At 41.2% G+C, this 17,747-nt stretch overlaps 1 protein-coding gene across 2 annotated transcripts in view; it reads left to right on the top strand.

Moving 5' to 3' along the window:
- SHLD1 (shieldin complex subunit 1) overlaps window positions 1-16,413 on the top strand; it is a 119,343-nt gene extending 102,930 nt beyond the window's left edge. The window contains exon 3 of one of the 2 annotated variants that reach the window (XM_040247922.1): window positions 10,312-16,413. In XM_040247922.1, coding sequence (XP_040103856.1) covers window positions 10,312-10,754 — 443 coding nt within the window. In that variant the 3' untranslated portion in view covers window positions 10,755-16,413. Of the gene's footprint in view, window positions 1-975; window positions 1,342-10,311 lie in introns of those variants that run through there. The other variant, XM_040247923.1, reaches the window with a different exon arrangement.
- Window positions 16,414-17,747: the final 1,334 nt, after the last annotated feature.

Here is a 17,747-nt window from a genome sequence, read left to right as displayed (position 1 = left end):
TGACAGTAAACGAATCATGTATTATTAGAGGCTGTTAGGTTTATATGGAAACTGCAAGACAGACAAGGGAAATAGGGACAGCTAGGATCTAGGAAGCAAAAGAAATACAGTTTTATATAGCGTGCTCCAGAAAAGTGTGGCAGACTGAATTATTGTTCATCAGTAATCTCTTTCTCTCCCTATAGGAGTATTTTTCTTCCTCATTCTTTTGAAATCAGGTTTGGCCATACAATTTAACATTGGCATTGATATGTGAACAGAAATGACAGTGCTCTCTCAGTGGCTGCCCTGCCATGCTCTGTTCCATCTGCTGCAGTCACTAAGCAATGTTGAGATAGTGGCCTGGGTTCTAGGGTAAGGGCAAGGATGATACAGGTCCGCTAGTAGTATGAGAGAGTGCAAGTAGTAAGAAATAATCATTTGTTGTTTTATGAGATTTGGGATTTGCTTGTCATGTAGCATAACCTAGGCCACCTAGGCCACTAATACAGAAGGCCTCACTGAGAAGGTAACAAACATCTCAACGGAGAACTGATGGTGGTGTGGAAACCGATCGTGCAGATATGTGGAAGAAGCATGTTCCATGGGGAGGAATAACAAGTGCAAAGGTTTTGAAGAGGGAACCTTCTTTTCTTTTTTTAAGAAATAGATATTTATGTATCCGGCTGCACCAGTCTTAGTTGCAGCACGCAGAGTCTTTGTTGCTGCCAGTGAGTTACAGCACATGGGAGCTAGTTCCCTGGTCAGGGATTGAACCTGGATCCCCTGCATTGGGAGCATGGAGTCTTAGCCACTGGACCACCAGGGAAGTCCTGGTTTTGAGGGGGAGCATTCTTGATATGCTCAAGGATCAGGAAAGAAGTCAGGATGCAGAGGTGTCAGCACCGGTTTGATTTCCCTGAGGTCTGTAGGGCTGGACGTAGGACTTGTTCTTATCCATCCAGTGATCCTGCTCACTTCTCTTTTCCTCCATAGAGTATGGAGTGAGGCAGCAAGAATGAGAGGAAAGAAGAGGATATAAAGGAAGGAAAAGTAAGTGAGGTTTTGAGCAGGAAGATGCAGCCTAACAGGAGGTGCTCCAGATCTTTGGGCCACAGCCCCTGATATACTTAAATTGGTAGGTCACCCATGTAGGGATGTTGGGAGGCCTCTGACTGCCGTCATGAAGGAGATGAGTCAGCACATCCAAAGTGTGCTAGTGAGTGACCACCCCTCACCAGCACGTGTTCCCCTTCTCCCATTCTCCTGTTCTCATGCTCGTGACTTTTTCTTAGAGCCACATGGAACCCAGGGAGCCTCCAACAGACAAACTGAGGCAACAGAGCTACCCTTGGGAGTGCCTGCAGCACCCTGAGAAAGGGCCAGCTCCCCCAACCCCCGCCCAAGCAACATAGGAGATTATACAAACCACATATTCCTTCTTTCTTTAAATCCTGATCATTCTCCATATTTTTATTAAGTGTTAGGTTAGAGTTCTGTCAGTTCTGTACAGCCTTGAAGCCATAGATCCTCCCAATTAGCAGTTGGTGGTAAAAGAAACTCTGGACAAATAAGGCAGAGTAGGCGGCTGTTGATGCTTCTGCATGGAGGAGGCAGAGTTCTAAATATCAAATCCATCTAAAAGAAACTTAAAAGTTGAAGGCTAAAATGTTTCACAGAGATAAAAATGCCACTGTGCATTTATCAACCACAGAAGTAGTAGCCTTGGAAGATTTACTGGGAGAAACTCTCATTAAATATCTGGCTTTCTGAAGGCTAATGGCATTAATCTCAGAATACAACCATTAATCTCAAACGCTCCATGCTAATTGATTGTCTTGGATTACTAAACTCAAATAGCATCTATAACTCCTAAAGATATAAAAGTAGTTTTTAGGTCTGTAAGAATCTTAAATATCTATATATTATCACTACTCTCTTGGGTCAAAGAAAATTTAACAATTTACTTCTGGTAGATAGTTGCCCTGGAAGCAGTGCATGCAAAAGCACTGTGATGTCAAGCCCCATCCTTCCTGCTTTCTTCTTTCAAATCCTAAAGAAATCTATTCACCATGGAAAGCATATTGAAATAGAAAGGGAAATTCCACCCAATTTATATAACGCCAGAATTATTAGGATTGGGGCCCTCACTGAGAAAATAAAAAGCCGTCTCAAAGCCTTGGAGGGAAGGAATGCATGGTGCAAACAGGTGACCCCCTAGAAGGCATTCACTATGCAGGTATCAATAGCAAATATGCTTTGAAGAGCTCAAGGCAAATCAATCTGTTACAACTCTGTGGGATTCAGCATTCAGTTCCCACTCCTTCCAGAATCCTTTGAGCCAGTGTCACTCCCTGGGACTGTAGGGCATTACTGGGCTTTGGGGGAAGGATGATTCTCTGATATATGGGATCTTCCATGCGTTATAGGACATTTACATCCTTGATCCCACTCACTAAATGCAAGTAACACTTTCCAGTCACTGACACAAAAGCATCCCCAGTCTGTCTCTAGAGTAGACATTTCTATCCCCACTTGAGAGCCCTACAAGTCTGAGCTGTAGCAACAGGTAGAATAAGGTAGGGTTTGAATATAGCTGTGAGGATGCTCCACTGAGCAGGAGTTGACCAAGTTATCAGATATCCATCTTCTGTCTGTGTGTAGGTACATCAGGAAAAGAAGTGGCTGGCTTGTTATACTGGTGAAGAAGAAACAGTAATATATCCAAAAGTTCATCACAGCCACATGATTAAAGAGATGACGTTGTAGTCAGTGGTAAAGCAAATTTTTAAAGGAAATTAAAGTCTGAAATGAACTAGAAGCAGTGTTCAAAAGAACTTATATAGTAAATAACTCAATCCATATTGTCATTACTCTTCTGGAAAGGGGAAGGAGGGTCTCTTTGAAGATGAGTTGCCAGCTGCTTGACATGCCTGAAAATAGAGATTACAGGCTAGGTTTTTAGGTTCTTCCATGGACACTGAATTTCAAAAATTAAATGAAACATAAAAATGAAACACAGATGAGAAGTTTTAAATCTGCATATCCAAGTTATTGACCTGGAGAAGGCAATGGCAAGCCACTCCAGTACTCTTGCCTAGAAAATTTCATGGATGGAGGAGCCTGGTGGGCTGCTGTCCATGGGGTCGCTGAGTTGGACACGACTGAGTGACTTCACTTTCACTTTTCACTTTCATGCATTGGAAAAGGAAATGGCAACCCACTCCAGTGTTCTTGCCTGGAGAATCCCACGGGGGAGCCTGGTGGGCTGCCGTCTATGGGGTCGCACAGAGGAGGACACGACTGAAGCGACTTAGCAGCAGCAGCAAGTTATTGACCAGCTATTTAATAAGTACACACTCTACTACTTGGAGTGTCACTGCGTAGCTCTCCTTCTCTCCCCACTTCTTCCCATTGACCATCCCCAGGCCCTGGCTTCCTGCCTTTTCCCCCAGGATGAGATCATCTGTGCGAAAGAAGGTGGAAAGGGACACCTCACCCTGCCCTGGTGGGATCCTTCCCTTTTCCCTTTCCCCTCACCTCTCTAATGGCAGTACATTTGTTAGGCAACTATATTTGCCAATCCCTGGACTAAGGCTTTTATGATTGTTTTAATTTTATAGTAGGCTACCCAAAGAAATTTTAACAGTTATTCCTTCAGAGGTTTATTTTAATTTTTTTTCCTGAAACAATCTCAAACTCATAGAAATTTGCAAGTATGGTATAAAGTTTTTTTTTTTTTTCATGATTTGAAAGTATGTTGCCAACTTGTTGCCCACCACCTCTGATTTTCCTACAAATAAGGACAGTGTCCTACAAAGTCCAATGAAACCATGAAAATCAGAAAAGTAACATTAACTCATTACTACCATCTAATCCCCAGACTCCATTCAAGGGGCCCAAGAATGTTCTGCAAAAGGAGCCAGAGGAAATCCCATGCTACATTTAGTTGTCCTGTCTCTGTAGTCTCCTTCAGTCTGGAACAGTTGCTTAGCCTTTCTTTGGTTTTCATGAACTTGGCACTTCGGAAGAGTACAGGCCATTCATTTTGTAGAATTTCTCTTGATTTGGTTTTGTCTGCCGCTTCATCATAATTGGTTCAGGTGCTGCACCTTTGGCAGGACTATCCGAGAAGTGATGCTGGGCCTTCCTGTTCACCGGATCAGGTCTCACATGATTTTGATTTGTCCTGTTACTGATGTCGCTCTTAGATCCTTCATGTATAGTGATACTTGCCATGCTTCTCCACTATATATAAAGTTACTCTTTTTCCTTTCATAACTAATAAGTATCTTATGGGGAGGTACTATGAGCTGTAAATATCCTGTTTGTCATCAAACTTTCATTTATTTTATGGATTTATGTTCCGGGCTTATACTTCCCTGTCACCAACCTGGAATCAGCCATTCTTCAAGGTGGGTTAAGTGCTTTGCATGTATTGTCTTAGTCAGTTCTCACAACATGAGAATCATGAGCTGATAACTGGTAGTATTTCCATTTTTCACATGAAGAGACTGAGTCTCAGAGATGTTAAGTAATTTACTCAGTGTTTGCATAACTTGAACTTGGCAGAGCAGATTTGAATTTGGGTCTACTTGACTTTGGAAACTGTGTTAGGAATCACTCTGCTTTAGATGAGCCCAGACTTTCCACTCTTGTCTATTCACATCACCTTCCACATTATAGAACCTATTGACCTACATGGATAAGAAAGTTGCTATTGGAAAGTGTGTTTAGCATTCCAAGTCAGGTGGCTAGGAAGTCCTCTCCTGCTATTTCTCTGACACTAGGACCAGAAAGAAGCCAGCTTCTGCCTCCCTCACCTTCCACCCATCCAGGAGGCTGCAGTTAAGTAAGGGGCTTATTGGGGGGAATTTAGGCAGAAGTTCTGGGCATATCAATAACAAAGGAAATTTCTTTTTCTTTTTAAAAAATTGTATTTTATTTTTTATGATTGAAGGGCCTGGGACATAGTTTTAGGCTTGCTGAAATCCAGTGTAATGGATATACCATCTCTGCCACTAAATTTTTTAAAAAGCCATGGTCTCTGTTGTTTGTCCCAGGAATTGGTCTGGCCACTGTGAATTCTCTCTCCTTCTGCCTCCATGCTGGGTCTCAGGCTGCTGAAGATATAGCCAACTAGTAGAGGAGGATATTGACACCAGCCATGGAGTTGTTTAGTTTCTGCTTCTTCTTGCCACATGGCCTTGTTCACTAACCCTCCTTCTGTTTCCATGGTCTCTGATTGCTGGTCCCTTCATAATAAGACTGCATGTAACCTCCAAAGAGGCACCCCTCACTATTTCTGCTACATGCTGATCCTTCCCTAACACTGCATTTGTCCTTTGTATCCACACTGTCCCCAGTCAATATCATCCCATCTTTGTGTATTTACTTGTTTTTGTTGACTGTATAGAGCTTCTCCATCTTTGGCTGCAAAGAATATAATCAGTCTGTGTCAGACTTTATTTTTGGGGGCTCCAAAATCACTGCAGATGGTGACTGCAGCCATGAAATTAAAAGACGCTTACTCCTTGGAAGAAAAGTTATGACCAACCTAGATAGCATATTCAAAAGCAGAGACAGTACTTTGCCGACTAAGGTCCGTCTAGTCAAGGCTATGGTTTTTCCTGTGGTCATGTATGGATGTTAGAGTTGGACTGTGAAGAAGGCTGAGCACCGAAGAATTGATGCTTTTGAACTGTAGTGTTGAAGAAGACTCTTGAGAGTCCCTTGGACTGCAAGGAGATCCAACCAGTCCATTCTGAAGGAGATCAACCCTGGGATTTCTTTGGAAGGAATGATGCTAAAGTGAAGCTCCAGTACTTTGGCCACCTCATGCGAAGAGTTGACTCATTGGAAAAGACTCTGATGGTGGGAGGGATTAGGGGCAGGAGGAGAAGGGGGCGACAGAGGATGAGATGGCTAGATGGCATCACTGACTCGATGGACGTGAGTCTGAGTGAACTCTGGGAGATGGTGATGGACAGGGAGGCCTGGCGTGCTGCGATTCTTGGGGTTGCAAAGTCGGACACAGCTGAGCGACTGAACTGAACTGAACTGAACTTGTGTATTTACAACACATACACACACACACACACATCCTATAAGTATTTTCCAGTTGTTTGATGTCTAGAGGTATGTCTTCTCTTTCTAATTGAGGTCCATTTGAAGTGTGAGTCTCAGGTGAAGGCCATGGTCTTCAGCATCCTCTGTGTATTCTGTGGCAACTTGTAATGAGTTACACTGATATCATTAGATTGCTCTTAAATGTGTATTGAATCAGTGAATGCTTGTCCACATGTGGCCCTGCATGTGTCTCTCAGAACTTATGTCCACATTCTTTTTGTATACTCTAATGCTTTGGATTATACTTTTCTATTCCCTGTATTACCACAGAAGTTCTGGGAGAGAGAGCATTTAGTAAAACTCTTGTTTTATAGATGAGAAAGCCAAAGCTCAGTAAGATGTGATGTCTACCTAGTAGGAAAGAGTCGAAACATCAAATCCTGCCTCCTTTTCTAAAACTTCACCCAGTGCGTCATTCAACTTTCTTCATCTTTAGCAAGAACAAATATTTTTATTAACTATTAATTGAGTTAGCAAGGGTATGGTGTGTATGAAATTGAAGCTAGTAATTTAATAAAGCTTATGTCATAGTGAAAAAAGGAAAAATATATTTTGATTTAAAGTATGAAATTTTAAAGAATAAAACTGCTAGCTGTATAAGGAATTCTGCAACTTGCAAATTAATTTTTTGTATAAAGTCTTTTCTAGAACACATCAATAGGAACATTGTTTCAAATGACCGAAAGGATTCCCATGTTAAGAATTAGGATGTCCAGAGAGGAACAGGTTAGATCAAGAACTAAGATTTGTCTTTAGATCTGGTTTCTTCTTTATTATTAAATCACTTTGTTTATTTGTTACCCCTCCTTTAAAAAGCACAAAAATGGTAACCTTAATTTAGAGGTAAAGAGTCTAAAGAATTCTTACAGGGAGTAGAAAAGATAATGTCTGAACTGTATAAAGGCCCAGAACTGTATGTTAAGGGTCATTGCTGTGTTTATGCCATGAATTCCTTTGGCATCTGGTACAGCCTCTCAACTTCTCAGAATAATGTTTTTAAATGCATGAATTAAAATATATAGTATTACTAAGGGAAAAATATTGAAATATAGTTATTAAAACATTTAAAGAACAAAGATATGATATTGTAATCAATATATAATGCTTTTTATTAACACTTATAATAAGACCTAGTATCAGAAGTAATAACTATGGTGATTTCAGAGCAGTGTGTCTTTGACTACTCAGGCTGCCATAACAAAGTACCATCAACTGGGAGGCTCACACGAAAGAAATGCATGTATCTTCTCACGGTTCTGGAGGCTGGAAGCCTGAGATCAGGGTGTCAGCATGGACTTTCCTTCTTGCTTACAGAAGATCACCTTTTCATTGTGTACTTACATGCTCACATATCCTTTCTGTGGTTCTTGCACATGGAGGTAGGGAGAGGGTGGAAAGGGGAGAGAGAGGGATCTCTTCCTCTTCTTATAAGGCCTTCAAGTCCTGTCTGATTAGAGCCTCACTCTTATGACTTGATTTAACCTTAATAACCTTAAAGTCCCATATCCAATTACAGTCACATTAGGGATTAGGCCTTCAACATATGAATTCTGGAGGGACAGTTTAGTCCATACATAGTGTTAAGCATACGTGATATTTTAAAACATCTTCAACAAACTTTAATATGAAATAAAAATAGCTGTGATCTGTTGGTAACAGAGTCACAGACGCTGCTGCTAATAAGTTTGTTGCCTACATTCTTTATGGAAGGAAATTCTTAATTTCAGGTAGAGGTTAATGAAAATAAGGTTTTTCCCCCATTCTGGTTCGTAAACACCCTGAATTTCTATATAAGGACTCCCAGGTTAAGAACCCCTGCCTGATACATGCAAGTAAGATATTCTTATTTTGAGGAAATGAGTGGCATAATCCCTAGATAGTGGGAACAGATTCTGAAATCAGGTTATTCTACTCATTGCCAGTTACCAAGGAACAGTTCAGTTCAGTTGCTGAATTGTGTCCAACTCTTTGCAACCCCATGGATTGCAGCACTCCAGACCTCCCTGTCCATCACCAGCTCCCGGAGCTTGCTCAAACTCATGTCCATTGAGTTGGTGATGCCATCCAACCATCTCATCCACTGTCGTCCCCATCTCCCACTGCCTTAAACCTTTCCCAGCATCAGGGTCAGTTCCAGTGAGTCAGTTCTTCACATCAGGTGGCCAAAGTATTGGAGCTTCAGCTTCAGCATCAGTCCCTCTAATGAATATTCAGGACTGATTTCCTTTAGGATTGGCTAGTTTGATCTCCTTGCAGTCCAAGGGACTCTCAAGAGTCTTCTCCAACACCACAGTTCAAAAGCATCAGTTTTTTGGCACTCAGCTTTCTTTATGGTCCAACTCTCACATCCATACATGATTACTGGAAAAACCATAGCTTTGACTCTACAGACCTTTGTTGGCAAAGTAATGTCTTTGCTTTTTAATAAGCTGTCTAGGTTGGTCATAGCTTTTCTTCCAAGGAGCAAGCATCTTTTAATTTCATGGCTGCAGTCACCATGTGCAGTGATTTTGGAGCCCCCCAAAATAAAGTCTGTCACTGTTTCCATTGTTTCCACATCTGTTTGCCATGAAATGATGGGACTGGATGCCATGATCTTCAGTTTTTGAATGTTGAGTTTTAAGCCTGCTTTTTCACTCTCCTTTTTCACTTTCATCGAGAAGCTCTTTAGTTCCTCTTCACTTTCTGCCAGGGTCCAGCCCCCGCAGGATCCAGGGAAACCCAAAGGAGAAACGGCGTCAGCGATTGATTGAGAGAGAGAGAGAGATAGACAAGAATGTTGTAGATAAGAAACTAGAGGAGAGAAGAAAAGAGGCTGGAGTTCCTTGGTTTATACAGAAAATCAATAAAGTCTCAAGACAAGAGACTTGCACCGTCTACGTGAGGCCACAGGTGCCCTCCCGGTCTCCCGAGGGAGTGAAGGCGCAGGGCGCCTTCCCGTTCAGGTCTTAGAAACCCAGGCAAATAAGTAGACACGGCAGATTTCTGTACTCCAGATGGGAACTAGCCAGAAAGAGAGAGTAAGAGGAGGAAAATGATTGACACGAGGAGATCAAGCTGCTTTGATGAGCGAGATCCATAGCTTTATTTTTAAATGGTACCTATATACCTTTTTTGTACATAGAGGAAATGAAAGATGCAAGGTCATACAGAGTCAGCCCAACATTCCAGCAGTATTGCCTTTATCAAAACCATGATTTTTCTGCATACCTTTTCCACAAAAGATGTTGTGTACAGTATCTTCTGGCCTTGGAGGCCTGTGAACATTTTATGACCCTCTTTTGATAAAGGCTGCTCAACCAAAAAACTTGTTTTCCCTCAAAGTGTTTTTTCTTTATATTTCTAATCTCTGTCAGCCTCAGAAAATGCCAAACAGAGTTACGTTTTTCACAGAGCAAAGGTGCAATGAGTTACAAGAAGAACCAATTAGCTCAAAAGTTTGATATGGTTAAATTCAAGGCTACACTTGTTTTTCTAGCACTCTCACTATGTTAACTAATGCATTCCCAGGTGCACAGTGGATAAGAGATATGGGAATTTAGCAACAAGCATTGGCCCAATCATGAAATCCTACATCAGCACTAGCACTACTCTAATAACTTTTAACTCTTTCAAAGACTCTATGTTTTAGGCTTTCTGTGCCTCTCACAGTTGGGAGGCTGTAAATAATCACATGCGTAGCTATAAGGGTCTGGATATATCTGCTGAGCAAGCTAGAATGCTAACAGAGGGGGTTTGATTTGAAATATTCCTCTCATGTCCAGGAGACTTATTAGCTATAGCCCTAAGTTGATTTTCTCCAGAGAAAAGTGGTCAGGGTTAGCCCCCTGTTGATGTCAGAGGAGTTGGTAAAAGTCATGAAACAGTAAAACAGACAGATTCTGGTTTTGGGATAGATGCTCGAGAAAGCCTAGGGAGCCCCTTGAGTTCTGAAGCCTTGCTTAACAGTTCTCTTCCACATGACTTTGTCATGGGTGGGATCTCCCATGGCGGCTCCCAGCAGCTTTCTGCCATAAGGGTGGTGTCATTTGCGTATTTGAGGTTATTGATATTTCTCCCAGCAGTCTTAATTCCAGCTTGTGTTTCATTCAAGACCAAGGAACAGTGAGTATGTTAACTGAAAAGAAATATCATTTGCTCTTGCCTTGCCTTCTGATATTTTAAAATATGTGTTTGAGGATTGGAATGTGTTTTGTCTTGCAGACAGCAGTAACCTAAATACTGAGCAAAATGATTCCTGGACCTCTGAGAACTCCTGGCTTTACCTTTCTGTGAAGGGCAAACCAGAAACCAAGGAAGAGGATGATGGACTTCGGAAATCTCTGGATAGATTCTATGAAGTATTTGGCAATCCACAGCCAGCCTCTGGAAATTCACTCTCCACATCTGTCTGCCAGTGCCTGTCTCAGAAAATCAATGAACTGAAGGACCAGGAGAACCAAAAGTACACCCTCTGCAGTTTTCAAATGGCCCGGGTCATCTTCAACCAGCAGGGCTGCTCCATCTTACAGAAACATTCCAGGGACGCCCACTTCTACCCATTCAGAGAAGGAAGTACGTCTCTACAGGATGAAAAGCTGACCCCAGGACTTTCAAAAGATATTATTCATTTCCTCTTGCAGCAGAACTTGATGAAAGACCAGTAACTGATGCCTGGTGGTGAGAGCAGGTGTATGGGGCCAGGAGGAGGGTCACTCCCTGTGGCCAGTACCATTGGTGCATCATCCAGAACCCATCAGGTCTCTTGCCAGCTTGGTGTGCCCAGCCCCCAGCTAAGTGCTTTGCAGGCCAAGGCTGGCATCTGTGATCTGATCCTGGAGCCAGTCCAGTCCAAATGGAGAGCTGGCAGTGTCTGGTGGTTTTATTGCCCTTAGGCCATCCCTTTGACCTAAGGCCAGTGACCAAGTGGTTTGGGAGTCTAAAAGTCCATCTTCCTTCTTTCCAGGAAGGACATGCTCTGAGGCACCATTCAAGTACAAGAGCTCCCCTCCTGGTCAGATCAAAGCTGGGGTTTCACTATCTCACCCTTTCCAGGCTCCTTCCTTTCCCTGCCCTCCTTCTCTCATTCAATTATTAGTGTCTCCTGGGAGTATTTCCATAATAAATCTCCTATACCTGAACCCTTGACTCAGAGTCTACTTCTGGAAGAACCTGACCTAAGAGAACAGGCTTCCACTGATGAGATTTTGGGGTTTTATTTTTATTTTTTTGCCCCACTGACTAGGGATAGAACCTGGGCCCCCTGTAGTGGAAGTGTGGAGTCCTAACCACTGGACTGCCAAAAAGTCCCTTGATTTAGTTTTTTTGAAGCAAAGCCTTATGCTGAATAAAATATAAGAATTCAATCAAATTGTAAAACTGTGACCATGTGACTGAGAACATGTGTCCCCAAATAATTTAAATATGGTTCCAAAAGGTGCATCCCATCTTAATCATACCATTGCTCCTCCGATGCCAGAGTTTCCTGTTTTATACTCACTGGATATGGAAGGAACATTTGAACCATCTAAAATAAGAGCTAAGATTTGCAAATTAAAAGAAAAAAAGTCTGTTCATCTCCACCAGATTGTAAATGTGAGAGGTGAGAAAAAAACAAATGTGTAGCACTCACCAAAGTATATGTAAACTCATTTATGATATGCTGGATTGATGGGTGCAGCCTTGTCAACTTGTGGTGGAAGAGGAAGAGGAATCATTTGCCCAAGTGGACTCCTTCATCTCATTTTTGCTTCTGCCTGCCTGTTGCCCACACCCTCTGTCACCCTCTGAACAACTGGTACCTCACCCCTGTCCTGCCCTTGCTTGGTCAGGAGCAGCTTCATTTAAAAAAATTTTTTTAATTAAAAAAATTTTATTGATGTATCGTTGATTTACAGTGTTGTGTTGGTTTCAAGTGTACACCAAAGTGAAGCAGTTACACATATACATATACCCACTCCTTTTAAAATTCTTTTTCCATATAAGCCATTATAGAATATTGAGTAGAGTTCTCTGTGCTCTACAGTAGGTCCTTATTAGTTGTTTATTTTATATATAGTAGTGTATACATGTCAGTCTCAATCTTCTAATTTATCCCTCCTCCTGCACCCTTCTCTAGGTCTGTGCTCTATTTCTGTTTTGTAGATGAGTTCATTTGTACCCTTTTTTTAGATTCCACATATAAGCGATATCATATGATATTTGTCTTTCTCTGTCTGACTTATTTCACTCAGTATGACAATCTCTAGGTCCATGTAGCTGCAAATGGCATTATTTTGTTCCTTTTTAAGGGGAAAGGCTTTTAAATAGCCCAAGCAAGCCTGTGCTGGTAGGTCCTCTGCTCTTCAGCTGCATCCTTAAGGTTTATTTGAGATTCATTTGGTAGAAGGACATCTCCCAGCACCGAGCTCCCTGAAATTGTAATCAGAAGCCTCGTGCTAACCCCTCTGTCAAAGGTCATTGGCACAAATTGCACTAAAGTGTTCTATCACTTGACAGAGAGACTATGAGAAAAGCCGGCAACACTGAGTAATTGGATTTTGAGAAACTCTAGGGGAAATTTAATTAGCATGAGACTCCACAGGTTTCCAGAAAGCAGAGTATGCACATAGATCAGCTTACATGTGTATATTAACAGGGAATGAGGGTGCCCTCTCAAACCAAATGTCTTGTAGATTCTTGACTGGAGAGAGAAGCCTTTTAAAAGTTTGGAATTACACACTATGGCTTCCAGTTCTGTGAGAAACAAATGTGGGAACAGTATCCACCTCAAAATACACCACCATTGGAAGGAGACCTAACAGGAAGGAAATAGGAAATGAACAGTCCTTTGAGAAAACAGGACTCCAGGTCTTCCTCTGACAACCAGTTATCTGCGTTTTCTCCATGGGCTTCTCCTAGTCAACTGGCCCCCTAATAATTGTCAAACCATGAGGACTTAGAATTGAAAAACTACAGGTTGAATTTTGAAGTTGCTAGTTTTATTGTTTTTTAATGTGAAGTTAATCCATAGATGCCCTGACTGCTGTTGTTTTTGTTCAGCCACTAAGTCGTGTCTGACTCTTTGCAAGCCCATGGACTGCAGCACACCAGGCTCCTCTGTCCTTCACTATCTCCCAGAGTTTGTTCAAATTCATGTCCATTGAGTTGGTGATGCTATCTAACCATCTCACCTTCTGTCACCCTTTTCTCCTTTTGCCGTCAATCTTTTCCAGCATCAGGGTCTTTTCCAGTGAGTTGGCCCTTCCCATCAGGTGGCCAAAAAGTATTGGAGATTCAGCTTCAGCATCAGTCTTTCCTATGAATATTCGCAGTTGGCTTCCTGTAGGATTGACCTGTAGGTTTGATCTCCTTGGAGTCCAAGAGTCTTCTCCAACACCACACTTCAAAAGCATCAGTTCATTGCTCAGCCTTCTTCAGAGCTTCCCTGATAGCTCAGTTGGTAAAGAATCCATCTGCAGTGCAGGAGACCCCAGTTTGATTCCTGGGTTGGGAAGATCCCCTGGAGAAGGGAAAGGCTACTCACTCCAGTATTCTGGCCTGGAGAATTCCATAGACTGCATAGTCCATGGGGCTGCAAAGAGTCAGACACAACTGAGCAACTTTCACTTTTTAGCCTTCTTCATGGTTCAGCTCTCACATCCGTACATGACTACTAGAAAAACCGTAGCTTTGACTATATGGCCCTTTGTCAGCAAAGTGATGTCTCTACTTTTTAATATGCTGTAGTTTTTAGCATATTCAGTCACTAAAGTATTGGAGATTACTTTCCATGGCTATCAACAGAAAGAAACTAGATTATTTTATACTGTTTTTAAAGGACAAAAGATATAAGGTATTTGAATTTCCATACTAAGAAGTAGCCGCTTCTATTTGGTGGTAGTATTTTAGTATGGGTGACTTTGTAACCTTGATTAACATCAGTGCTGTGGGTGTTCAGAAAAAAGGTAAACTCTGAAAGCAGAGAATTTAGAAATCTAAAAGCCAGAATCACTTCAGGGTAAAAAAAAAAAAAGTGGTGTGTGCTTTCTTGTGTCTGAGTAAATGCTTGTGACAGGTCAGTACAAAATATTTGTTTCCCTGCAATCTCGCTCCTTAATTTGATCTTCATGCTGTTAGGATGGCATTTTCCATTTATCTGTTTTCCTTTAATATAGACTAAGAGATAAGGATATTAAAACTCTGGTCTCTGGTATTGTTGTCTAATTCTGCCCTACAGATCACTTCATTGACATCTTAGCCTATGAACATTCTATCTAGGATATCATCTTTGGTCCATTTCAGAAGTCTATGGGAGGATGGATTTGCTTGCAGGAACCTCCAAACTCTGAGGAGAAACATATTTTAATATATTTGTGTAACTGCTTTTCACTTTATTACTCTGTTTATTTGCATGAAGTATGTATGTAATAGATCATATTACCGGTAATTAACAAAAAACAATACAGTGATACTTTTTATTTAAAGTTTTCAAAGTTTACTTTTTAAACTTTTTTTTGGTTTTAATCATACAAGAGTGTTTATAAGTAAACATCTTGAAGATTTTTACAAACTGAACCTCCTGATCAACCAGCATCCCACTCCAGCAACAGATGTTACCAGCTAGCCCTGAGTGGAGATTTTCAAAGAACTAATTATAATGGTTTGCTCAGATCAGTGTTTCTCAAACTACTGGTGGTATACAAAAGAACTTTAGGTGCTGCTAGGTGGACAGTGTTTATTTTCATTGTTATCTTTTCAATTTATGTTAGAAAAATAAAACTACTATGTCAGATATATACTTTCACAGATATTACATGTAGTTGTTCAGTTACTAAGCTGTGTCTGACTCTTTGCGACCCCATGGACTATAGTACTCCAGGCTCCTCTGTCCTCCACGATCTGGAGTTTGCTCAAATTCACGTCTATTGAGTTGGTGATGCTATCTAACCATCTCACCCTCTGTCACCCTCTTCTTTTGCCTTCAATCCTTCCCAGCCCCAGAGTCTTTTCCAGTGAGTCAACTCTTCACATCAGGTGGCCAAAGTACTGGAGCTTCAGCTTCAGCATCACTCCTTCCAATGGATATTCAAGGTTGGTTTCCTTTAGGATTGACTGGTTTGATCTTTAGTCCCAAACTACATGTTTTTTTTGCTGTTTTTCAGCAGAAACTCCTGTATATCGAGGCTCCTCCCTTACCTCTTGGAACAGTTCCCCAGAGCTATCTGAGGGTGCCTTCCCAGGCTGTAGTCCTCAGTAAGGTCCCTGAATAAAATGCAACTCACAACTGTGAGTTGTGTGTGTTTATTTTTCCAGTGCTCAGTATGAATAGCTGCTTGACGTAAGTCATCACAGAAATGCAGTTTTTAAAAAGTGTTGCCGTTTTAGAGTCTATATAATTGGTAAGAAACTGAAAAGATCAATCCTGTCTGGTGATAACAAAGATGTGGGGACATGGCAGTCCAGAATGAAAACACATATCACAATTTGCAATTGAGTAAGTAATGAAGAATTAGAAATATAGACCCAGACTTGCCACATGGCCGTTCCATGCTTCTCATTGCCCTTGGACTAGCAGCTGGTCCTGCCCACCCCATTGCTTTACCTTTGCTACAGCCACAGTGACTTCTCAGTTGCTAAACCTGGCCACCTCCTTAGCCAACAGTTTTTGAGTAAGACCATGAATTCCTTAATAAGGCTAACCATCATTTCAAACACCCCTGTTCCTGGCCCCATTTTACAGATGGGGAGACAGGCACAGAAAGCTAATAGAGAGTGGAAGAAGTACCAGAGCCCATACCTAACCCTGAGCTATCCTTCCCAGCTCCCTGCTCCCAAATGTTAACCTTCCTCCCACCCCAGGGCCACCCACAGTGTGCCTTCCTCAGAGAAGCTTTCATACTCCCTCCACCTCCCACCACTGCTGGGAGGGGCTACTACCTTCCATTGTAGTCCTACAGCACTGAGCATCACCTTCACAGCTTGATTTCACCAAATGAACGTAACAATGCAATGTAGTACATGGCTTAAGTCTCTCCCCACCTCACCATCTCCCACCCCCACCTCACCATCTCCCACCCCCACCAAAGGAATGAGAGCTCTATCTTCTCCACCCATGCCTAGTGTGCCCAGGCTGGCAAACAGTGATACTCATTTATATTTATAAAATAAAATGTAGAAAAACGTCTGTAGTGCTTAGAGATGTGTACTGAAGAATTCAGCAGTAAAATGTCATAATGGTTGTAATTTACTTTTAAATACTTAAATGGAAGCAAGATGAAGCAGATATGATCAATTTCATTTGTATGCTGCTTTGTATACTTCCAAATAAATGACAAGCCAATTTGCTTTTGTCTGCATTTTGACTTAAAACTTTTTTTTTTTTCCATTTTCTCTCTCTGTTCCCTTTCCCCCAGGTCACTTTGCAGTGGTTGACTCTCTCAGATTGTACTTTCTTTCACAGAGGAAAACCACTTTCCCTGTCAGAGAACACAATCTCCATGAGCAAGTTTACATTCAGAGAAGGCCCCCCCCCCCCAACATTTTTTTTTGTTTAATTTTTGTTTTTTTCTTGGAGTTTGGTTGATTTACAATCCAGAGTATATATATATTAAAAACATTATACAGCTTAATAGGAAAGCAAACATACAACCCAATTAAGAAATGGGGAGAGGATATGAGTAGACATTTTTCCAAAGAAGACATGCAAACAGCCAACAAGTACAGGAAAAGATGCTTAACGTCACTAGTCAGCAGTGACATCACAAGCTGTCACTCATCATTACAATTTGCATTTGTAAAATGCAAGTCAAATCTACAACAAATATCACCTCACACCTATAAGAATTGTGATTACCAATTCTGTGTGGAAAGGACATGGAAAAAAGAGAAGCCTTATGTACTCCTAGCAGAAATACAAATTAGTGTAGCCACCATGGAAAACAGTAAGATGCTTCCTCAAAAAATTAAAACTAGAACTACCATGTAACCCAGCAGTTCCACTTCTGTATCCATCCACAGGAAACAATAACACTATCTTGAAATATATCTGCACCCCAGTGTTCCATGCAGCACCACCCACAATAGCCAAGACATGGAATCAACAAGAGTTCATAAAGAAATGAATGGATTTTTAAAAATGTGGCATATATACCATCAAATATTACTCAGTCATAAAAAGAAGGAAATCCTGTCATTTGTGACAATATAGATGGATCTTGAGGGCATCACACTAAGTGAAATCAGAGAAAACAAATACCAGTACTGTATAATCTCACTTATATGTGAAATCCCCCTCCAAAAAAAAAAAATGAAACTGAAGCCATAGAAAGAACATACTGATGGTTGCCAGAGGCAGTGGGTGAAATGTGTGAAGGTGGTCAAAAGCTACAAATGTCCAATTCTAAAATGTTATGGGGATGTAATGTACAGCATAGTGAGTATAGTTAATAATACTGTATTACAAACTCAAAAGTTTCTGAGAGATTCCATTTTTTCAGTCTTTTACTGTTAATTCTCCATTAGGATATGAAAGGTGCCAGGGAAAGGCCATGGTTAGGAATGCAGAGTGTACCCTCTTTAGTGGTACTAGCTTAGATTATCATGTTTATGGAAGATTTCCCTCTCTTTTTTTATTTTTAATTTTTTTCCTTTTTTTTCCCTAAAATAACCAGCTTGTGGGA

The sequence above is a fragment of the Oryx dammah genome, unplaced genomic scaffold (assembly GCF_014754425.2).
Source record: "Oryx dammah isolate SB20612 unplaced genomic scaffold, SCBI_Odam_1.1 HiC_scaffold_10, whole genome shotgun sequence".
NCBI classification, from domain to species: Eukaryota; Metazoa; Chordata; class Mammalia; order Artiodactyla; family Bovidae; genus Oryx; species Oryx dammah.
Note: the sequence above shows the minus strand (reverse complement) of the source record. Positions and strands in the feature narration are given on the sequence as shown.